Genomic DNA, 25,756 nt, shown 5'->3' on the forward strand with positions numbered 1-25,756 from the left:
ACTGGGCACTTCATAGCATTTTAAAAAATATATTCATTTATTAGCATTAATAGTGGCTTAAAGTGAGCCTTTGTGCCAGATCCGCTCAACTTAGTCTCATGATCCCCCAACTACAGAATGTTCCCTTTGATGCTGAAAGTTCATCAGTGATCAGCATCATTCTTTGTTTCCCTCCTAAATTAGCTTTCAACTGTTATATTCCCAGGAAAAACGTGCTCCCTAGAGAATCACTGAGAAATCATGCATCAGTTAGCCTTGATGGCTTGTTGGCTTAGACAAAAGGCAAGACAGCATTTTGACTACATTTTCATTCATGTTACATGCACTTTCTTCCACGAGGAGGAAAAGAGTAGGGCCTGCTTCTAACTCGAGACCTGTGGCCCCATCTATGAAAATCGACTGATTCTTCAGTCTCCTCACTGTCCTATTTCTTGGTGGTATAAAATCCACTAAAAAAAATTGATAGAGGTATAATTCAAGTACAGTAAACTACACACACTTAAAGTGTACAACTGATAAACTTCAGCATGCATACACATGTGAAACTACTGTCACAATCAAGAGAACAAACATGTAGATCATCCCAAATGTTTCCTTGTGCGCCTTTGTCCTATACTTCCCCCTCACTCTCTCCCTCGGGCAACTGCTAATCTATTCTTTGTCACTGTAGATGGGTTTGCATTTTCTAGAATTTTATTGAAAGGGAAACATACATATAGACATGCTGTTTGTCTTCTTTCCCACAGCATAATTATTTTGAGGTCCATGCATCTTGCCATGTATCAATAGTTCATTCATTTTTAGGACTGAGTAGTATTCTATACATCCTGTGTGTATAGATCTACCACAGGTAGTTTATCCTTTCAGCTTTTTTTTTTTAAGATTTTATTTATTTATTTGAGAAAGATAGCAAGAGAGAGAGAGAGCAGGAGCAGAGGGGAAAGGGAGAAGCAGTCTCCCAGCTGAGCAGGGAGCCTGATGTGGGGCTTGATCCCAGGACGCTGGGATCATGACCTGAGCTGAAGGCAGATGCTTAACAAACTGAGCCACCGAGGCGCCCCTCCTTTCAGTTCTTTATGGACACTTGGGTTGTATCTTCTTTTTAGCTATTGTAAATAAAGCTTATGAACAATCTTGTATATAATTTTGTTTGGACAAAAGTTTTCATTTCTTTAGGATAGGTATCCAGGAGTGCATTGCTCTCCTGTTAAGGATTGCTTTACCTTTTCAGGAAACTGGCAAATCGCTTGCCAAAGTGGTTGTACCATTTTACTTTCTCACTAGTAGTGTATATGGTTGCTCCACATCCTTGTCAACACTTGGTGTGGTCAGAAGTTTTTTAGCCATTATGGTTAGGACTGTAGTGGTATCTCATTGCAGTTTTAGTTTACATTTGCCCAATGACTAATGATGTGGAGCATCTTTTCAATTGCTTATTGGTTATCTGTATACCTTTTTTTGTGAGGCATTTATTCAAATCTTTTGCCCCCTTTAAAAATTGGATTTCAACTGCATTGATTTGCTCAGATTTTGTCTCTTACAAGACTGCAAAATAGGTTTTCCTTGTAATAAAATTTAAATACATGTTTGTGAAGCCCCAAGTACTTCATTCACTTGGCGACATCTGTATCTGTTTATTCCTGAATTGTAATTTCTCATGGTACCAGTCTATCCATTTAAATCTTAGATATCCTAAGATTGTACTTTCATTTCTCTTATGGTTAGCTTTTTGGTTAAGAGTAGACCTATAATAAATCCAATTGAACTTCATCTTCTCTAGGGAATATGTAGTATTTTAGGTAACAAGGCTAAAAACAACCGCTTAAGGTGCATTGTAAGTGCTTTATAGAAAAAACATCCTATGGGAATTTTGAACACCACTAAGACTTTTGTGTATTTAAGGAAATAATTCACGGTGGTAATGTTGATTTCAAGAAAGGGAAGTGTTCACATCACTTACTGTAAGTAAGGGAAACTTTTTCTTTTCTTTCTCTCCTTTTATTTTTTTTAGACATTAAAAAGCAACTGATAGCTTACTTGGATTGTTACTTTTTCTAATTATGTATCACCAAGGGAAGTGTACTTTTATCTGGTTGTATTTAATTAGAGAATTTGTGGTTTAATCTTTGTATTCAGATCAGACTATGGTTCCAATAGAAATCTTATGTAATTTTTTGATCATATTACACCACATTTCCTTAGAAGGGAACAAATCCATGTTCAGATTTCTTTTTGAATGGGAAATAAATCTCTTTAATGAAAAGGCATTCTTCTTACACTTGCCAGTGATCTTTATTTTTTAACCGTATCTAGTATTTTATTATACAGAATGTGAAATTGGCTGTGTATTTATTTTTATTTGCTCATCCTTTTCCAGTGAATGTCTTTACCATGACTCAGATGCTCATATTGTAATCTTTGGAAAATAACATCTCAGTGCCATTGTATGAGTGAAAATAAATGCAAGTCTGTGCTTGTGAAAGTAAATTTCCTAATTAGTGCCCTGAATCCATGGAAAATAAATGGGGACACTTCATAGCAATTCAATTCAAATGCTTTCTTTCTTGCATCTCCAAATAGAATCACAGCTGGTTGCTGCAGAATCCTTGGTAATGCCCCAGTAAGGTTGCTCTCTCACTTCACCCCCTTTCCTGGCTCCCACTGACTTCAGGAAATATCCAGGGATGGAGTTTTCAAGGTGCAGTCCCAGGCTTTATTTGGGAACTTGTTAGAAATGCAGATTCTCCAGCCTTCCTCCAGACCTGCTGAATCAGAAACTGAAACTGGAGGGCAGGCACAGCAATCTGTGTTTTAAACAAGCCTTCCAGGTGATTCTGAAGCATCCTGAAGTTTGGGAAGCATTGGTCTAGGGGAGGGAAGGAAGTTGTGAATGCAGGCCTATATAAAATTCCTTTCCTGCAGCTTCAAGCTGACAGGTTCACGATCAGGTTGCTGTAGCAACAATTGCACAGTAGGATTGGATAATGAAACACTGTGAAATTAAGAGGCATGAATATTAATTGGTCAAAATATTCTAGATCACTAAGATTTATACTGGGCAAAATGGATTTTTACTTTTAGCCTTATGTTAAGGAGAAGCACAGTTTCCTGAGGTTATATGTTTGACAGGTGGGAACCATGCCTATTTTTAAAACATTACTCCTTTGGAATTTAGACAAATTTTTGTAGAAAAACAGAATTACTCTTAGAGACATGCAGCACAGAAATCATCAGTAATGTGCTTAGCGGTGACTTATAACCCTGAAAAAAATTAATTTATAATTGAATTATCCTAATACATTATAGTAGCCTTCTCTGCCCACAGTATCTGTTTCGTAGAGCACAGTGCTGAGCACCTAATGGCTATTAAATAAGCATTAAGATTTGATTCATTAAACCCTTTTTTGGCAATTATATGTTACAAAAACAGCTATTTTTAAAACACATATTCATATTCTGCACTCTTCTTTCTAGTGTATGGTCTATCTAAATTCTAGCACTTTCTGTATTCAAAGAATTAAATTCATTTTAGGGTTTGCATTTTATTGATATGTGCTAAGGATTAGATGCACTCAGTTAAGCTTCTTCCTGGCCAAATGACATACCCTGTCTCTGATGTCAGTCTGAGAAAATCCTATATAGTGTAAAACATCCCTGGATTACCTTATCTAAGTATTACATGGACATTTCAGATGATATATCTTGGCATGTGGTCATTTTTCATTAACTTATTAGGGACTGTTAAAGCATCTTTTCCCCTTTTTGACACCTTGCCATAATTGAATGCAAAATTGACTGTAAGACTGAATGCCTGATATTCATGCAGTAAGTGGATGGGGTTTCGCCGGTGTCTAGCGGAAACCATGCCCAGATGGGTGTTTTAGGAAAAAGGGATCTGTTGCTACCTGACATGGGCAGTAGATAAATGATACCCACTCTCTGGACCTTATTTTCCTCAACTGTAAAAAGAGGGGATTCATTACAGCATCTCTAAGATCCTAAGCATTATAGAGATCTAAGACTTGGGGGAAAGGGTGGGGGGAATCCCAACCGTGAAGCCCTGCTGAGGTGTAATACACAATTGAATATTTTTTATGTATTTTTTGAAAGAATGAATGAAACAGAATAATTAGCCTCAGGTAGGCCTCAAACTCCTTTGGAGACAATGGGAAATAATGACATTTAGCACTCATAGTTTCAGCGGTCAGGCTAATGTGTTTTGGGAAACATACTTTAGGGAAGTGTGTTTAAATATGTAATGTTTTTCCCCAGATTTTTCACATTGAATTTTTTATTCTTAACCTTAATGTGTATGAAATACTTAGGAAAGCCAATAATTTTAGTATTTTAAGCATAGATGTGCTCTACAGATCATATATATTCTTCCTAGAAGAGAAATATCTTTTAAAGGACAGCTTTCTACACTCTATACTCCTCTGTACTCACTTATTTCATTACATTTTGTGTAACCTAAAATTGTAGCTATAAAGCTATTTTGGGCATGCTTTTTCCAGAGCCTTGTAAGAATCAACAGGAGCATAATTTTAAGACACAGAAGTGCAAAATAAGCACAGAATCCTAGCTACCATAAATAAAAAGGCCAGAATTCTAAGTTTGCAAAAACACGTAATTATTAGCAAGGGGGGAGGAGGGGAATAAAGACAAAAAGTAGAACTTTATTGGTCTTTCTTCCTATTTCTTAACTTTTTCTCTGAACTTCGTTTCTTCTCAGAGATGGAATTCTGTGAAACTCCTCACACTCTGTGCTCTGGCTACCAGACAGACATGCACAGTGTTTCTCGGCATGGCTACCAGCTAGAAATGGGCTCTGATGTGGACACGGAGACGGAAGGTGCGGCCTCACCTGACCACGCTCTGAGAATGTGGATACGGGGGATGAAATCAGAACACAGTTCCTGTTTGTCCAGCCGGGCAAACTCTGCACTGTCTTTGACGGACACAGACCATGAAAGGAAGTCGGATGGGGAGAATGGTAATAGAACTATCTATACTGTTTAAGTAAAACCCAGAGAAAATGCAGTTTTTAGCCTTTGATTTGTTTTTCTTCCCTATGTCTGCTTATCTTCCATGTACTGTGCAGCTTAGAAATGCAGGTTAGTGGGTTCCCATGGACAAGGTATGTACCCAAGTATCTGACAAATAAACACATTTATTTATAATGATAGATAAAATGCTTTTTATTTCTGGTGATCCGCCAAGGGGAATAATCTCATGTCGTCAGCGATACTGTGCATGTCGTATTTATTACTCACCTTTTATTTTCATCTTTATTTTCCAGTGTACTACTAGTGGTGTTTATTATAGAAAGTACTCATTTCATGTATTTTGGCTTTATATCAATATATGAACAATGAGATGAATGACTGTATAGCAAGCATGTTCTGTATGTGCTTTCTATTTTAATTCAGATTAACCTGTCAAGTGTACAGACAGATTCAAATTAACCAGGTTAGACTGACACAATTAAAAAAAACCCCAGAAGGTAAATTAACTTCAGCCATTTGCCAGACAGTAAGTAATAATACAGTATCATTAAATTGTAATTATATATTCTTTTCTTACAACTTTTAGAAACAGAAAAGTCTTGTCTTTTTCATTTGTTGGGAAGAGGTTTATTTATTTTACTTCTGTTCCTCTGTCCCTACTCTTACGGAATCCTTTCATAAAAAGCACATTAATACTTATTAAACACATTAATCTGGGCTCTTCATCATTTTGTTTGTCTAAACTTCATAGGGCACCATTACCGTGACCACAGGCCTGTTCTGTTAGCAGTGACTAATTAGTATTTTCTCAGGTGGCAGAGAGGTAACCAACCGTCCTATACCTACAGCTTTCTCTATTCTGTCCTCCTCTGCCTGGTTCAGCCCATAGGGGACACTGACCACAATGATACAATCAGGAATGACCATTTGCCCACTAGTTAAAATATCATTTCCTTAATGATAGACCATAACATTTTGTAATATCACCAAGTATCCTTGGGGTCTTGATTTTGTTTTAGTTTATTTTCATGTATGTATGTATGTATATACTGCTGGCTTTGGCCAAGAGCGAGGAGGGGGATTACAGAAATGAGAAGGGAACATAGATGATCTATGAATGCATAGTCATGTAAGTGAAAGAGCATTAGGATGGAAGTTATGAGACCTTGGACTGGTCTCTAAAGTTTTCTGGGCTTCAGCTGTGAAACAGAAAAACCAATGACCAAATTTATGTGAAAAGGGGTGTTAGATGATCTCCTGCATCACCGAGACTTCTTGTTGTCCTTCATGTCACTCCTGACATATGAAGTTATATAGCCAGTTCACTGCATCGAAACATTAAAATAAAAGAAATTTCTCCATGGATTTCCACCGTTCTTCCACTTCCGTAAGACCCTAGGTGTATGGGGTTTCTTTTGAGGTAATGAAGTAATTCTGGAATTATATATTGGTGATGGTTACAGAACTCTGTGAAAGTACTAAAAACTACTGAATTATACATTTTAAGAAGGTGAACATTATGATATGTGAATCATATTTCATTGAATCTGTTACTGAAAAAATACTACCGGATGAAGGATATGGGCTAAAGATTGAAGAATCCCAGCTGAGTTGGGTAAGGATTAATTCGTAAAATGTTTGATATTACAGGTTTTAAATTCTCTCCTGTTTGTTGTGACATGGAGGCTCCAGCTGGGTCTACTCAAGGTAAGTGTTTCCAAATATTTGACCACTGATTATTTTTGCCTCATCCCATCCCTGACACCCACCCCACAAAGTGGAACCCTGTCCCCCTGACAAACAACACACAGGGCTGGTTATTTAACCTGTCAAAGATTAGTTCATTGGCTGCTTATTGGTTTGCTTTCCTCTGGAAAACTTCGTGTGTGTATGTTGGTAGTGAAGAGGAGGTGAGGCAGGAGCTGGGGACAAGGACAAGACAAGATCTAAGGTGGGATAGGGAAACATTATTTAGCATGGAGGTGAAGATTTTAAATCAAGTTGAGTTGGGTTTGGCCTCATGATTTCCTACATTATCTATGATTTTTTGCTTGGCTTTAGTCATTAATTTAATCCAGATATTGTCATAACTTTACAACACCTAGCAAATGGCTTTGGTCTTTTCCTTCAGATGCTCCGGCTTGGGTTTAGAATCCCACTATATCCATGTCATCAATTATAAATAACACCTTCAATGAAAGAAATGTTGTTCATCCCTCCCTGTAAACCTCTATTTATACTGTATCAGTTTTTCAGTGAGGGGATATTGGTGTCCTTTTTACTTTTGTCTTCATTGCGCCCATTAGGTTTTGCCTCTTTTTGCGAGGCATACTGAAAGCAATATTTATAAATGATTTTGATGAAATCAAAATCAGATCTTCACATCTGACCACAGGGCAGTGACTCAAAATTGGAAGGTGGCCAGGGGAAGAGATCAGAGGAAAGATATATCAGAATGAGCTTTATCAAAATGCACATTATCCTCCCCTACCCCACCATGAGAACTGCTTACTGGGTGAGCCACTATATTGTATTACTGAGTCTTATTCCTTGGATGTATTAGGGACTTTCAAGAATGAAACTATTCAGTTTCATTTGGCCCGCAGTCTAATCAACTATCTATCTACCTTGATCATGAAATACTATTTACTGAGACAGGGTTGGAAGATGCAAGAGTAAAGGACACGCATCCTATCTTTTCCTTGTAGGTTTATTTTCCTTATGGTTTGTTTTAGGAACTGGATAGGGTATCACAAAATTGGGCTGGGCTGCCAAGGAAAACCAATGATCCAGTCTGCTAAAAACTTATCCTTACTGCAAGACTCTATTGGCCCAATATGTACCTCCAAGAATGATGTCAACTTTTGAGAGGCAGTGGAGCATAGTGATTATAAGTTTGGACTGTGGAGCCAGACAACCTAAGTTTAAATCCCAGCTGTGTGACCTTGGGAAAGTCATATGAAGTTTCTGTGCCTGAATTTCATCATCTGTAAAATAAGGATAATGTTAATGTCTACCATGAGGGTTTTGTGACGATTTAATAAATTAATGTATATAAAGATTTAGAATAGTATTTGTAACACATAAGTACAATTTGAATGTTCACTATTATTATTGATCAGCACTTCACATTTCCAAACACACTTTTGGTATCTTTATCTGGTATCATCCTCACGATCACTCTGCGAAGTAGATTCTCTTATTATCCAGATTTTACATAGGAGGAAGAGTTAAAACAGAAATTCAGAAACCAGCTAATGAACTGCAACTGATTATTTTCCAAATAGCCATTCCTTTCCTTCCTTAACTCACATATAATGTGAACTTAAACAACTTTTCCCTTCTCGGTGAGAGTTCTATACATCTTACTCTGACTCCTACTACTAATTTTCAATAAAGAGTATACAGTTTAGAGTCTTAATTTATGACCTATAGTATGATTTCACCAATTTGATTCTATAAATTTTCAATCAGTGATAACCAGGCTTGAGCAGTCTTCAACATTTCCCTAGGTTCTCACAGAGAAGTTTTGAGTTAAGATGAGAGTATAAATGCTTTTTCTAAAAGCATATTAATTTGAAGAAATAGTTATTTTCAATGAATTGAACTTGATGTTTGTGTGCAAATGTTGCTATTTATTTCCCATTGATCTCATCCATTCATGGAAGGAGGCCTACCAGGGCATCTTTTTCATTAATCTGACTTTGTATATACTATATTTTAAAAGAGTAAAATGGCATAAAATTTTTAAGATTTATATATTTTACTGTCTCAGACTCCATGCCATCCCATCCCTGTGCCTCAGTTAGTGCCAGTGACACTTTCTTTTAGTTCTGTCTTCCTATACATTCTGATTTTGAGATGATTGATGAGGCAATAGGCACAATATCATAGACCAGCTCAGGATGATTTAAGCCTCACTCCTGTAAATGTGGGAGAAAAGTGGAGATAGGGGAAATTGTTAATTTGGTTGAGTTATTCAACTGAGAAAGATTCTGAACATGATTTCAAGGATGCTTTCAATTCTGTCCATCCTAGATTATGACTTGGATTTCCTACTTACATTTCCAAAATCATGTCTAGAAGGACTTGTTTCTTTCATTTCATTAATTGGTTAAGCTTTTCAAAATATTTATTTTTTCTCATTTTCATAAACTCTGTTTGGTTACCCTTAATTGAATTTAAGTCTCCGACATGCTATAACCTATGAAGGATTAAAATAAATAACCATCCATTTTAGCACTGAAACGCTTGGACTGAGCTGCCTGAAGCACAGGGGACGGGAGGGAGAACATTGGGTAACAGAAGGGAATCCAGATTTCTTAGCTTTCATAGGGCAATCAGAACACTAATGGAGTTTTGTTTCCATCCCCTCAAATTTGTCCTAAGTAAACCCTTTGTTGTCTATTGATGCTTAATGATCTGTTTAGGAAAAATGCAGACTTACTCAAGTTAGCTTCATCCTGAAGCCTGTGAGCAGGACACATTGATATCAACCATACCTCTTCATTCATTTTACCCCTTCACCATTCCCATTTCACCTTACTACCAACATTGCTCTGAGGAAAAAAATAAAACTGAGAGGCAATATATTTTTGTAGCTCTTCTCCGATCTTACAAGGATAGAAATGCTGGTGGGTCAAACCTCTGGTCCTCTAATACACAACTCTGCCTCTGACAGGCAATCCAATGGGTATTTCTTAGAAGGATTCAGCAGTCCTACTTGAGGCTCAACCTCAGCGATTAGGGTACCCCTCATAATTACATCTGAATCTACCCCAGACTGGCAGAAAAAAACGATATGGGCGGCTAAATTTGGGTAATCAATTTCCAAGAATAGGTTTTTCACATATGGCCTAAATGCAATAGTTGGATTATAAAAAGTAAAAATGAAATTGCGTATCAAGAAGCTAAACGGAGAGAAACAGAGAAAAAGCATTCTGAACCTGTAACTAATAAAGTATACAGATGGTCCCCGACTTACGATGGTTTGACTCACATGCTTTTGACTTTATGGTGTGAGAAAGTAATACTCATTCAGTATTAACTCTACTTTGAATTTGAATTTTGATCTTTGCCCGGAGTAGCGATATGCAGTATAATCCTCTCCTGATGCTGGGCAGTGGCAGGCACAGCCCCCAGTCAGCCACGTGATCACAAAGGGTAAACAGCCAATACACTTACACCCATTATGCACCCATACAACCATTCTGTTTTTTTTTCACTTTCAGTACAGTAGTCAATAAATTACATGAGTTATTAAACACTTTATTATAAAATAGGCTTTGTTTGAGATGATTCTGCCGAACAGTAGGCTAATGTGAGTGTTCTGAGCAAGTTTAAGGTAGGCTAAGCTATGGTGTTCAGAAGGTCAGGTGTATTACATGCATTTTCAATTTATAGTATTTTCAACTTACGATGGGTTTATCAGGCCATAACCTCATTGTAAGTCGAGGAAGATTTGTAAATTGTGAAGGAATTATTTATAGCTATATTCTTGTTTATAGTGATATTTCTGTACAAGCCATATTTATTGAGTGCTTACTTGCTGCTAAGCTCTGTACTGGAGACTGGGGATATATAAAAGATGACCAGTATACAATCCCCAATCTCAAAGAACATATAGTCTAGTGGGGGGATGGATGTCCTATTAGTTAGGGTTATTCATTATTATTTATTACTGTTATTGCAGGGAACAGAAACCAACTTGAGATAGCTTACACAAAAAAACACATTTATTTAAAAGGGCATGAGAATGCTTCATGGGACCAGGACAAGAGAGTGGCTAGACAGCAGGAAGGAATTAAGATCAGAAGAATTGCCTGGACTTTGCCTCTTGCTTCTGAATCCAGTTCCCTCGGTCCTGCCTCTGCAGGTTGACTTTTCTCAATCTCCATTTTCAAGACACACCCGAAACCTCATACAATTCCTCAGTTTATATTTCTTCTGTTCAGAAAAGAGGTTGAAATTAACCTATATTTTTCAGTGCCATTTCTAAATTCCAAGGAGACAGAATAATTTTCCCAGCTTAAGTCAGATATCTAACACTGGTTCCATCAGCTACACCCAGAGAGTGAGGTCAGTAATACAAATGTTGCTTTGTGGGAACCCAGCCACTGGGTTCTTGGAGCAATTCTCAATGCAGGACAGTCAGAGCCAAGTGGGCACATACACCCAAAGAGTTCTACTAGAAAGGAGAAGGAGCTAATTTTAATATAATCCAGTTAGTACTGTGATAAAGATATGTGCAGCTTGCTATGAGAACGCAAGTGATCTCAAACCATTTATTACAATAAAAATGGTTATATTAATGCAATCTAAATAAACTGTGCTCTCTATAGAGTGTGTGGTTAAGAACATGGTCTATGGTATAAGGTAGACCTAGGTTTGTGCCCTGGTTCATCCATTTACCTGCTGTGTGTCCTTGAATAGGTACCTAAAACTCTCCAAGCCTCAGTTTCCTTGTCTGTCAAGTGGAGATATTACCTATGCGGTTTTTGTGTGTGTGAGGATTAAATTGAGAAAATGAATATATTGCTCTTCACAATATACCTGTCATATGTTAAACGCACAGTCAGTGTTAATTGGGGTGGTTTTCTATCATTCAGCAAGAAGGTATTATGCACATATTGTGGGGTGGGTGCTACTAGGTGAAGGCTCTCTTGGCAAGCATTAGCCAGACCTACCATGTGACTTCTGAAACATCCATTGTCCCAGGAAACTCTAGCCTAGCAGGGTCCAGCCTATTTGCTCCTCATTTCCATCTGGGTAAAATGCCATGCACTTGTCTTACCTTCAATAATACGTCATTTCAGTAGCCAACAATCTTGTTCTGCCAAGTATAGAAGACTATAAGCAGAGATTCAATGAAGTACTTCAGACCTGGCTGAAGGTACACTTGTACCATTGTTTTCCTGTTGTCACTGTAGTAGTCCCTTAAGGTAGAGCTGGGATTTCAACTACCCAGAAGCCCTGTTGATTTCCACGATTGTTGGGCAGCTGAGCTCCCTATATGCTTCTCAGGAACTTTACAGGTGAGGGATTATCTGATATAATCCCATAATAGCCAAAAAATCCATTAGCACTGCTCCCTGTTGTTTCTGTACTGCATACCACAGAAACCTGGTAACGTACCATGTGCTACCAATAAACACCATACCATCACAGCCATGCATATGGTGTTCTCAGACCCTAAATTGCTTCATCGGAACAGCAGGAGTTGTGAAAAAATAGCTAGCCTAACACCTGGGTTTCTTGAATGACATGTAATAGTTATACCCAAATGAGGAGTCATTCCTTCTGATATTTGACCATGTGGGGCCATTCATGTACATTTAATGGAGGGAATTTGTTTGTTTGTTTTACATTTCTTTCTTTGCTTTTTTGTTTTCCCCTGGTTATGTAAGTTATACAGGACACTTCCATAGCAGTGATAACAGTTCCTCGGGAACCATCTGAATGTCAAAGGAAGTATGTGAAACAATGCAATGACTTGGTAATAGCTTTGGCAGGAGCCCTGCCATATAACTGACATCCTAATGGCTCTGTTGGACCCATTAGGCATGTATAAGACAGTGCAGTTGACTTTGTAATGGCTCCTTTGGAGATGTTACACGATCAGAGGAAGTGTGTAAGTCATTGAGATTACTTTATGTGTGCATGAGACACTTCTGTGGTGACTGTGATACTCTTACAATTGGAAACAATTTTGATGTTACTGAAATTCAAGCCATTATAAAGTTAGATATAACAAGCTCATATTTTCTTTTTTGTAGGTTATTTTAACTGTATTTTTTGTAGTTTTGAAGTTATATCAGCTGATGGTTTAAAAATTAAAACAGTAAAAACAGGTTTAAAGTGAAAAATCCTTCTCCTTCTTACACTTCAGGTGCCACTCTTGAGAGGTAGTCAGTGTTAACAGTGTATTATGTATCATTCCCCAAATGTCCTGTGCATGTACAAATGGGAGAACATACTATAGAAAGTCTAATAATTTCTTCTAATTAATATTCTATATTGGACATTCTCTGATATTTGTAATATATAGATCTGTCTCTCTCTTTTTAATGGTTGTGTAGTCTGTTTCTGTATCATTTTTTTATTTAGTCAGTTCCCTTATTTGTGGACATGTAGATTTCCAACGCTTTGTTATTAAAAACAGTGCTGCACTTAACATCTTTGTACACATCTTTTTGCACACCTATTGGATAATTTCATAGAAGTAGAAATGATGGGTCAAGGATATGTACATTGAGCATTTTTTATAGATATTACTAAATTTCCCCTTTAAACAGCCAATTTATCTTCCTACTAATGCACCTGTTTTCCCATATCCTTATCAACACTGACGATGATGAAAAAGATTTTTTTTAATTTTTATTATTATTATTTTTTAAAGATTTTATTTATTTGACAGAGACACACAGAGAGAGAGAACACAGCAGGGGGAGTGGGAGAGGGAGAAGCAGGCTTACCGCCGAGCAGGGAGCCAGATGTGGGGCTCGATCCCAGGACCCTGGGACCATGACCTGAGCCGAAGGCAGATGCTTAACGACTGAGCTACCCAGGTGCCCTGAAAAAGACTTCTAATACCCAATCTGCTAGATGAAATATGGTATCTTTTTGTGCTATTACTTTGCATTTTATTTATGAGGGATCTTGGGCATCTTTTTATATGTTAATAGACCATTTGCATTTCTTTGGTTCTGAATTGTCTCTTGACATCGTTCACCCATTTTTCTATTTGAATTTTTATATTTCTTACTATTTTTCAAGAACACTTCATATATTAAGGTTAAAAATCCTTGGTGTCACATATTATGCATGTTTCTTAGTTTGTCATTTGCCTTTTGAAATAGATTCACAGGATGTCTGTGTGTGTGTGTGTGTGTGTGTGTGTGTGTGTGTAGATGTAGAGCTTTATTTTTTTAAGTGGTCAAATTCAATCATCTGTACTTTGTGACTTGTGGAAGTATATGTAGAAAGATGGATAGATGATAGGCAGATATATAGTTATCAACAACATTATAATGTCCCCAATTCTAAAAGCAAACTGCTTGAAAATTTATTTTAACTTTGAACTAGAATCTAAGTATCTACATACAAATAATAAATCTAAATGTCTGGTATGTATACGTGTGGTATGCATCATGGATATATTTACATGAAATCAAACTTGAATGTAAAAGAAGTTAAATATAGTATGAACAATGTAGACATTAAAATAAAATAGAATTATTTATTAGTCTTTGTAATTGATCTTGATATATTGTTTAACCACTTACTTCTTTAGTACATTAAATAATATGAAAGAAGCCAAAATGAATTAATGTGCTTACAGAATTAGCTTATCAATAGATTTTTAAAATTTTTTGAGTAGGCTCAAAGCCCAAAGTGGGTCTTGAACTCACGAAACTGAGATCAAGACCTGAGCTGATATCAAGAGTTGGGCACTTAACCAACTGAGCCACCCAGGTGCCCCAATAGATTTTTTTAAGAGGTTAGAAAATGTAACAAAAAATATGGTTCAGCATATACTCACTAGGAATAAATGACAGTACAGACGTACCTTGTTTTATTGTGCTTCACAGATAATGTGTTTGGTACAAATTGAAGGTTTGTGGCAACTCTACTTTGAGCAAGTCTGTCGGCACCATTTTTTCCAGCAGCATTGCTTACTTTGTAACTCTGTGCCACATTTTGGTGCAAAATTTCAGACTTTTTGATTATTATTATTATATTGGTGATAGTGATCTGTAATCAGCGACCTTTGATGTTACTATTGTAATTGTTTGGGGGCACCACAAACCATGCCCATATAAGATGGTGAAATTAATCGATAAATGTTGTGTCTTCTCACTGCTCCACCAACTGGCCAGTCCTCCATCTCTCTCCCTCTCTTCCAGCCACCCTATTCCCAAGACACAACAGTACTGAAATTAGCACAATTAAAAACATACAACAGCCTCTAAGTGTTCAAATGATAGGAAGATTATCACGTTTCTCATTTAAATCAAAAGCAAGAAATGATTAAACTTAGTGAACAAGGCATATTGAAAGCCAAGATAGGCTGAAAGCTAAGCCTATTATGCCAAACAGTTAGCCAAGTTGTGAATATAAAGGAAAAGTTCTTGAAAGAAATTAAAAGTGCTACTCCAGTGAACACATAAATGATAAGAAAGCAAAACAGCCCTATAGCTGATAGGGAGAAAGTTTTAATGGTCTAGATAGACGATCAAACCAGCCACAACATTCCCTTAAGCCAAAGTCTAATGCAGAGCAAGGCCCTAACTCTCTTCAATTCTATGAAGGCTGAGAGAAGTGAGGAAGCTGAAGAAAAAAAGTTTGGAGCTAGCAAAAGTTGGTTCTTGAGGTAAGAAAAGAAGCCATCTCCATAGCATAAGAGTGCAAGAGGAAGCAGCCAGGACTGATGGAGAAGCTGCAGCAAGTCATCCAGAAGATCTGACTAAAATCATCAATGAAGACGGCTACATTAAACAGCAGATATTCAATGTAGACAAAACAACCTTCTATTGCAAGAAGATGCCATCTAGGACTTTCATAGCTAGAGAGAAGTCAGTGCCTACCTTCAGAGCTTCAAAGAACAGGCTAACTCTTATTAGATCTGAATTCAGCTTGTGACTTTAAGTTGAAGCCAATGCTCCTTGTTAACTCTACCTAATTTTTGGTAGAGTTATTAACATTTATATAACATATAACATATATTAACATTTCTAGTATTTCACAATTATAAAAATGTTAGAATAGACATCTTTGTGATCAAAGCTATGGTCTGGTTCTACTTCCTTACAGATTTCTACAGAGAAAATAACTGGGTTCAATAATGTTTACATTAAGGCCCATGATAACATATTATGAAATTATTTCTGAATTCATAGCCCCCCATTAGCAAAGCATGAAAACAGCAGTTTCATTGCTCTCTCACTTACATTCAGTGATTTACTTTTAAATATTTCTTGCCAATTTTTCAAAAGGTAAAAAAATGAAACTATGTATTTAAAATTACATGGCCCTTATTGATTCTGGAATTGAACCTTTTATCATCTCCTTTTTTTCTAATGACATTTCCTCATTTGTTAGTTGAACTGATTTTTCCAATTATATATTATTTAAAATCTAGAACTAATGAATAAATCTGAAAGTCATTTCATGGGGGGACAATAAAATACATAATCAAGGAAAAGGGAGAAGATAAAAAAATAAGCCTGTCATAATAACTCAGAAAAAGAGGAAATTGAACAATTCCTAGGAAACTACTTTGTGCTCCTCTTTGAAGATACACTTGAAAATCTGGGTGGAGTGGATGATTTTATAGGAAAAATATAAATGCCCAAAACTGGCCTTAGGAGATAGAGAAAATCAAAATTTTCTGATTTATATGATAGAAACAAAATTACCAAAGAACTACCCAAACCAAAAAAAGTAGCAGAATTAGTTTCATAGGCAAAACCTGCCAATCTTTTAAGGAATGTATCATTTCAATGCTCCTTAAATATTTCCAGAGCATAACAAAAGTGAAAGCTTCCAAAATCTTTGAAAATTTTTTGGAAGCAAGAAAAGCTTTGAGATCTAAAGCAGAAAAAGAAATCCCAAAATATAGCTACAAACCAATTATACTTATGAATATTGATGCAAGCTTCTTAAATAAAATACTGACAAAGTCCAGCAATGGAGTAAAAGAATAATACACTATAACTGAGTACAGTTCACTAGGAATGCAAGGATGGTTCACTATTAAGAAATCTGTTACTCTAATTTACTCTATGAATAGATAAACCATATGAAAAATTGCTTAGATGCTAAAAAGGCATTTAATAAAATCGAGAGTTGTATTTATTTTTTTAAAGATTTTATTTATTTATTTGTCAGAGAGAGAGACAGAAAATAAGTACACAAGCAGGGGGAGCAGCAGGCTCCCCACTGAGCAAGGACCCCGATGTGGGACTTGTTCCCAGGGTCCTGGGATCATGACCTGAGCTGAAGGCAGATGCTTTAACCAACTGAGCTACCCAGGCATCCCCAGAGTTGTATTTAATAAACACATACTATTTACTCTCTGCAGACACTGTTCTAAGTATTTTACAGATATTAATGAGTTTAATTCTCACAACAACTCCATGACTTAGGTAGTAATAATATCTGCATTTCCATATGTAGAAATTGAGGCATAATGAAGATAAGTGAAGTCATTTTGCTAGTAAGTGGCAAAGCCAGGCTTCAAACCCAGGCAGTCTGATTCTAAACCCTTGCATTCAACCACTCTACTATACTGCTGCTCATCAATTTTTGATAGAGATTCTTATTTAAATATACCTATATATTTATATAAATCTAATTTCTTAGATATAATTCTATTATATATGCTATTATAATTAATTATTACATTATAATGATATATTATGTAATTAAAATTATATGCTGCATTATAATTACAAACAATTATAATAGCATATATGATATGATTATATATAATTACACGTAAATAAACATAATTATTTATAATTAAAAATATATATAATTCTGTAGCATGATGTCATGTTAAATCATTAAACCCAATTTTATTTTAAGTGAGGAAGCACTAGAAGGATTTCCATTTGAGTCAAGAGCAAAACGAGGATGTTCACTTTCACCAACTACTTTAGACAAGTTATGAAGGTTGCAACTGTCACCATTATTCATATATACAATGGAATATTACTCAGCCATCAGAAAGGATGAATACCCAACTTTTACATCCACATGGATGGGACTGGAGGAGATCTTGCTAAGTGAAATAAGTCAAGCAGAGAAAGTCAATTATCATATGGTTTCACTTATTTCTGGAACCTAAGGAATAGCATGGAGGACATTAGGAGAAGGAAGCAAAAAATGAGGGGGGGGAATCGGAGGGAGAGATGAACCATGAGAGACAATGGACTCTGAGAAACAAGCCGAGGGTTTTAGAGGGGAGGGGAGAGGGTGGATGGATTAGCCCAGTGATGGGTATTAAGGAGGACATGTACTGAAGGGAGCACTTGGTGTTATACGAAAACAATGGATCATGGAACACGACATCAAAAACTAATGATGTAATGTATGGTGACTAACATAACATAATAATAAAAAAAGAAAACAGAAATATGAGGAATAAAATTAGAAGCAATGAAGTAAATTATTTGCAGATAACATAATGTATGTTTACAAAAATCCAAGAAAAGCAAACAATAAATTAATACAAACAATAAAAATTCAAATTAATAGTTTTTCTCTGTATAAACCACAACCAATTAGAAAATATAGTTGAATAAATTATTAGTTTAACTTACAATGCAATGGTGACAATCAAAATACCTAGGAACTAACAAGTAAAAAGTACACACATGCACACACACATGCACACATACGCTGCAATGCTATTGAGGAACATAGAAGGATACATATATAAATGGAAAGCTATGCCCTGTCCTTGGATGGTAAGTCTCAGCATCATAAAATTCTCCCCAAATTAATCTGTAATTCTAACATGCCTTCAATAGAAGTATTGGCCTTGTAAAAACACTGACTTACTGGCTCTGATGTTCAAATGGAAAAAAAAAAAAACCCAAACATGTGAGAACACTTTGAAAATACTTGGGAAAAAAACATAATGTTGTGATAGTAAGTTTGCTAGTTATTAAAATGTATTTAAGTTCATTTTAATTATACTAGTGTAGTGCTAGTATATGAATAAACAAAGTGTTAGAATGGAAGAGGAAACCCAGAAATTGACCCAAATATAGATGGTGGGGAGATGAACCATGAGAAACTATGGACTCTGAGAAACAAACTGAGGGTTCTAGAGGGGAGGGGGGTAGGGGGATGGGTTAGCCTGGTGATGGGTATTAAAGAGGGCACGTACTGAATGGAGCACTGGGTGTTATACGCAAACAATGAATCATGGAACACTACATCAAAAACTAATGATGTAATGTATGGTGATTAACATAACATAATAAAAAAAAGAAAAAAGGTGTCAGGACAATTAGGTAGCTATCTACAAAACAATAATATTGATTCTCTACCTCACTCCCTACACCAAAATAAATTTTAGATGAATTAAAATTTAAATATGCAAGTAATTACTAGAAGGAAATATGGGAGAATTTTTTTCCTGACCTTGGAGTAGAGGAAGCTTTTCTAGATATAGGACATGAAAACAAGCTGTAAACAAAAATGTTGCCATGTTTTATTTGTAGCATCCAGAGACAAAGGGTTAATTTCCTCTTATGTAAAAAGTACTTACAGTCAATAAGAAAAAAGCCCCAACAATACAATGAAAAACAATTGATATAGAGTCCATAGAAAAGGAAATGAGAATGGTTCTTGAAACATATGAAAAATGTTAACCTCACTCCTAAAAGAAATGCATAATAGAACCATAACTTATCATTTATCACCTCTCACATTGGTAATAATAACCAATTAGTAATATGCTTTGTTGATAAATGTGTATGAAATATTGATTATAGGAATATAAATAGAGTCTCTATGAAAGGAAATTTGACGAAATCTAGCAAAAAGTCTACCTCCTTTTACTCAGTGGTTTTACTTTGCAGAATTTATCCTATAGATATTGGATGAGTATGCAGTGATATGTGTGAGGATGTTTACAGTAGCATTGTTCAAAATACAAAAAAATTGAGGATATCGATGAAAATGTTCATCAGTAGGGGGCTCCTTGAGTAATTTATGGTACAGTCATGCCGTGGAATATTCTTCAGCCTTATAAAGAAGGAGATATACATGATGGGAAGAGAAGTAGAATGGTTTAGGAAGAATTGCATAGGGCCATTTCAACTCTATTGACACAATATTTGTTATTTATTTATTTATTTATAACATTTTATTTCTTTTTTTATTAAATTTTTTATTGTTATGTTAGTCGCCATACATTACATCATTAGTTTTTGATGTAGTGTTCCATGATTCATTGTTTGTGCATAACACCCAGTGCTCCACACACAATGTGCCCTCTTTAATACCCATCACCAGGCTAACCCATCCCCCACCCTCCTCCCCTCTAGAACCCTCAGTTTGTTTTTTAGAGTCCATCGTCTCTCAAGGTTCGTCACCCCCTCCGACTTACTCCCCTTCATTCTTCCCCTCCTGCTATCTTCTTTTTCTTTTTTCTTAACATACGTTGCATTATTTGTTTCAGAAGTACAGATCTGTGATTCAACAGTCTTGCACAATTCACAGCGCTCACCATAGCACATATAACATTTTATTTCTTAAACTAAGTAGTAGGGGTACATGGGTGTTTAAAGGATTGTTCTTTGTACACTTTTCTAGATATTTGAAATATTTTTAATAAATTTAACATGAACAAAATGAGACAACTCTGTGTGTATTGAAGGAGAATAATCTTCAACATATATCATTAAACAAAAGCCACAGGGTTTGAGTCATTGTGTATACTAGTGGCTTTTGTGTTTGTGACTCAGAGTAAGAAATACTTTTTATATTGTGACCCAGTTCATAATGAATGTATAAATAAAAATAAAAATTAGCAACAAAAATTTCACAAGATAATACCTACCCTTACTATGAACAACACACTCTGACATTTTTTATTCCATTTTATTTCATGTCTTTTGTAGTGTTAATTGTGATCAAGTAAATTTATTTCATAACCCATTAATAGGTCACAACCTCCAACTTAAAAACTGATGTCTAGTACACACTACACTTGATATATAGTTTTTAATGGAGCTGCATATATATATATATATATATATATATATATATATATGCTTGTATATACATAGAATTTCCTGGGAGTACTCACAATAAATGGATAATTCTGATTACATTTATGGAGGGGAACTAAGTGACTATGAGGCAGGGGCTGGAGAGAGATTTGTTTTCCTACACGTTCTTTTGTACCTTTAGAACTTTGTACTATGTGTTATTAGAATTTTTAATTTCATGTAATTAAAAACTAAATAAAATGAAAATGATATCAGAGAGGAATGAATCCAACTCACTTGCTTTCTAGACTATATTTTAAAATAACTAATAATTGCCACTTACAGAACTCTTTCCAATGTTTTAAAAGAAATTAAAAAAAAAAAAACCTCCTTCCCTATAAGCATAGGATTATAAAATATTCCCTTTATGGCAATCCCCAGATTTAGCTCTTGATTTATTTCTTTAACACAGCCTTTTTTGGTGTGTGTTCTTTCTAAAAACAAAGTGAGAAATCTATTAGACTTTGGTGTGTGTTCTTTCTAAAAACAAAGTGAGAAATCTATTAGAGGGTAATATTTTGGTCTTTACATTACTATTAAGTCACCTGCTCTTTCTGATTGTCAACATGAAATTAGAGCTCTATATGTGGAAGAGACGTACTCTGGTTTTTTTGAAAAAGCTGTGTTTGGAGATCAAGTTTCTGTCTTACACAGGAAGCAAGGCATGGAAGCATTGTTATCCAGTGGACCAGCAGTTTTGTTTCAAAGTTGTTGGGCAAAAGTAACAGTTCCAAAACAAAAAGACAGCTGCAAATTCCAAACCTTTCATGTAATATATACCATGCTATTTTCCTTTGAAATCAAAAACATGTATTTGCCATTTAACAATTTCTACAGTGTACACATAATTGTGTTTCCATGAACGAATGGCTATTATGCTAAGTGGTTGATTTTAAATAGCATTTCCTTATTCACCAAAGTCCGTATTTTTGACATTTTGTTTTCAATTTTATTTTTATTTTTCTATTAGTTTCAGAGGTAGAATTTAGTGATTCATCAGTTGCCTATAACACCCAGTGCTCATTCCATCAAGTACAATCCTTCGTGCCTATCACCCAGTTATCCATTCCCCCAGCCACCTCCCCTCCAGCAACCCTCAGTTTGTTCCCTAGAGTTGGGTCTCTTATGGTGTGCATCCCTCTCTTATGGCCACCATCATCTGAAAATTTGCACTTAAAGAATTCCCATTCATTTTGATGTTTGTAAGTGTAAAACTAGTTTATTTAAGATAACTCGTCCTTTATTTTCATTGTTCCTTGGCAAGTTTATATTTGCTGAAATAATTCTGCAGCCAGATTGATTGTGTGGCCTGCACAAGTCTTCTGTGCAAACGTTTAATAACTTTTACTGTGAGAAAACTGGCAGTCTTGTGAAAACTTTATCTTCAACCCGTGCTTCATAACCTGGGTTACCACTGCTAAACAAGGACCAAAACAAAATAAGTATGAAACTGGGGAGTATCCTACTCCCTGCCAAATTTGTGAGTTCTCTCTGCTTTCTTCACATGGCTTCTTGGGCTACCATGCTCTTCATTTTACTCTTACTTCGGTGGTCCCTTCTCTATCTTACTTGCTGATTCTTCCTCTTCTCTCTGACCTTTTAATGTTGTAGAAGACCCAGGGTTCAGTCTTTGTCCTACAATCTTCATTTACACTCACTCACTCAGTGATCTCAGACCGTTCTTGAGGCTTAAAACACTATCAAATACACTGATGAGTTCCAAATTCATATCTCAGCCAAGACTTCTCTTCCAACATCCAACTTAAACTACCTACTTGATAATTTCACTTTGCTATCTAATGCGCATCTTAAATTTTACTTGTCCAAAACTGAACTCCTAATCTTCCCTCTACCCCAGTCTTGCTCCACTTGCAGACTTGCCTATCCCAGTTGATGGAAACTCCATCCTGCCGCTTGCTTGGGACCAAAATCTTGGAGTCATCCTGAGAGCTCTCTTGCTCTCATACCTTAAATCTACTCCATCAGCAAACACTGTTCCTTTACTACTAACTCCAGTGTTACCACCTTCATCCAAGCCACCATCATCTGTCCTCTGGGTTATTCAGCAGCCTCTAACAGTTCTCTCTGCTTCCCAGAGTGATCCTTTTAAAATGGAAGTCGACTCTGCTAAAACTATTGCAAGGGCTTCTCATTTCAGAGTAAAATATTTACAGTGGTCTAAAATGCCCTCCATGATCTAGCTTTCTCTCTTATCTCGCTTCCTTCTACATTTCCCATTGCTAGCTGTGTTCTAGCCACACTGGCATCTTTGTCAGTCTCCAAAAAATGAAACCAGAACAAAACCCTAACAGCACACATCTGCCTTAAGGACTTTGTTCTAGCTGATTCTTATGCTGGGAACTCTCTTCCTCCAGGTATCACATATTTAACTCTCACATATCCTCAAACCTTTGTTCAGCTGTCTCCTCCTCAGTGGGACCTAATCTGACCCATAACTATAGAATAGTGCAACATTCACCCCCAACCCTAAAGTCCCAGTACCTTTTACCTGGCTCTACCTTTTCTTTTCTTTTCTTTTCTTTTTTGTAGCATATATCATCTTCTATATAATTTACCTAGGTATCGTGATTATTGTTTATTCTGTTTCCCCCATCAGAATTGTAAGTTCCACAAGGGCTGGGATCCTTGTCTGTTTTGTTCACTGAACTCTTTAAAGCTCATAGAATAGTTCTCCACGGTTAGTAGGTATTCATCAAATGTTTCTGAATGATTAAACAAAGATATGTAATTCTTGGTGTATACATTTTGGCTGTGCCTTTACACAGAACTGAATAACCATTTTTAATTTATTTGAACTATTATTTTTTTGCACAGTGGAATTTTTAGGGCTTTGTCTATATGTGTAAACCAATTTGGTTTCTGAATGAGTTGGTCAATCAGCTCAATAAAGTCAGTAGTTTTGAAACTCCTACATTAATAGTTGAATCAGTCAGACCTATTTTCTGGTTTCCTAAATTCATTTAGTTTCAGTTTGTGATAGCCATACTGGCTTTTATAGGTAGAATATTCAAATGAATTTGTGCATGGAAAAATAGCTGCAACTGATATGCCAAATCAATGCATCTAGACATAACCATATTCAATCTCAATTAGACTACAAGTCAAATGAGTATTGTAGGAGAACTTTATAGTCAGCATAGTTGGTTTTAAGGCTAAGAAATAAATACCAATTGATGGAGTGTCCATAAACAAATAAATAAATAAAGTACATACATGTTTCTTTTTGAGTGATTTATGAAAAAAAACAAGTCAATCAAAATTTTCAAGTTGGTTGATTCCTTTAAGACATTGCCTAAATTGATATGTTGTCTGACTGAATTGCCTGGTCATTCCGGTGGAAACTATTGAACCTTTTGTTTATGAAGACACAACCATCTTTTAGCAAATAATGCATCAATTGATTTTTTAAAAAGCATTCCAATTAGAATTGATCAATCGACCCAGTCAAAATTGTCAAGAAATATGAGTCTATAGGACAGTCAAGTCTAAAGTAAAACTAGGATAAGAAAGTATAAGATGTTAAAGTAAGATGTTGCTAATCCCATGTTATGTCAGTGTTTTGAGGAAATGTCTGTAAAAGTTGAAAATGAGTGGGAAATAGAAGCTCAAACATTTTAGCTTTGAATGAGTCATAATACCATCAACTCATGACATTTTCACCGGTCCTCCTATTCTTACTTGTGTCAAAACAATGCCACAGCTGATATTGAGGGACCTCAGGAAGGCAAAACAAGACAGACTAGAACAGAACCACCACAAAAAAAGAAAGGAAAGAAAGGAAACAGGTAATAGTAACTCCATGAATTAAGTACTCGATATATTTTTTGATTTGCCCTCAACATATGGGCAGAAATTATTTTAACCTTTGGCTGCTTTTGTTTTAGTCCTGGACCTATAGGATACCTTCTGTTGATTCGTGTGACTTGTGTGGGGAGCAATAAAGATTTGGAAAGGAATTTTATCTTTTCCCTCAAGTATGATTTTGTCCCTAAGGTCTGTCATATGTACATCAAGCTGATACTGTCATTTTTCTCAGCTTCAGCCACAAGGTTTATCAAGATGTTTCTGTTTTACTTCTGGTTTCTAAGCAGCTGCCTAGAACTAGAGTCCTTTGGAACTTTTTTTTTTTATCACATTCTCCTAAGAACCATAATTTTATAAAAAGAAATTAGCCCAAGGTAAATCTCAGCAGGAAAGTGGTTTTCTCTGATAATAGTTTGCCTCCAACATAGATGCTGGTCTTTACTCACAGGAACTAGAGAGAATAATTTGGACATTTTTTCTTGTACCTTATACCTTGGGCCTGTGAGACTTAAAGAAATATCTTGCTTTCTAAGAAGTTAGTTTTCAGTTGTTCCAGATTGAATTAGTATAAATAAAATAGAAAGAAGAGCCCTAGCAAATCAATACTGCATTGGTAGTAAACTGGAAAATACTGACAAATTATCCTTTTAGGCCTTAGTGAGGTTTAATCTAAACATCGTTTTCTCCTGACAGTATGAGAGAGAAGAGGGTAATTTATTACACAGTCCTGATATGGATGAGAAAAGACTGCTGCTTGTTCTTCACTGTTCTGGCTCTTTCCCTCTCCATGCCAGTTCAATTTTTGTTTTGCTCCAGAAAATCATTCTCCTAATATGTTTATAGGTCTTGTAACTTGAATGTATAGTGCTGCTGCCTTATCATGGTACATTGAAGTACTTGCTAGCTTGTATAAGGATGTAGAATTTTTTACTGCTCTGTTGGAGACTCAGGTTTCTGTTATTACATTCATGAAGCATTTTCCTAAAGCATTGTATGCAAATCATTTCCTAGTTTTACCTGCTGCATAAGATAAAGTAATCTTAGAAAATCTGGTCACATTATAATCCAAATAATTACCATTCCCCAAATTTATGATTTTCATAACTGGTTATTTTTGCTTTTTGCATTTATTTAAGG

At 35.9% G+C, this 25,756-nt stretch overlaps 1 protein-coding gene across 3 annotated transcripts in view; it reads left to right on the forward strand.

Moving 5' to 3' along the window:
* TENM1 (teneurin transmembrane protein 1) overlaps positions 1-25,756 on the forward strand; it is a 771,573-nt gene that overhangs the window by 292,442 nt on the left and 453,375 nt on the right. For all 3 annotated transcript variants that reach the window (XM_027608817.2, XM_027608819.2, XM_027608818.2), the window contains 2 exons: positions 4,733-4,993; positions 6,657-6,713. In XM_027608817.2, coding sequence (XP_027464618.1) covers positions 4,733-4,993; positions 6,657-6,713 — 318 coding nt within the window. The remainder of the gene's footprint in view (positions 1-4,732; positions 4,994-6,656; positions 6,714-25,756) is intronic.

Source organism: Zalophus californianus, chromosome X, assembly GCF_009762305.2.
Source record: "Zalophus californianus isolate mZalCal1 chromosome X, mZalCal1.pri.v2, whole genome shotgun sequence".
Lineage (NCBI taxonomy): Eukaryota > Metazoa > Chordata > Mammalia > Carnivora > Otariidae > Zalophus > Zalophus californianus.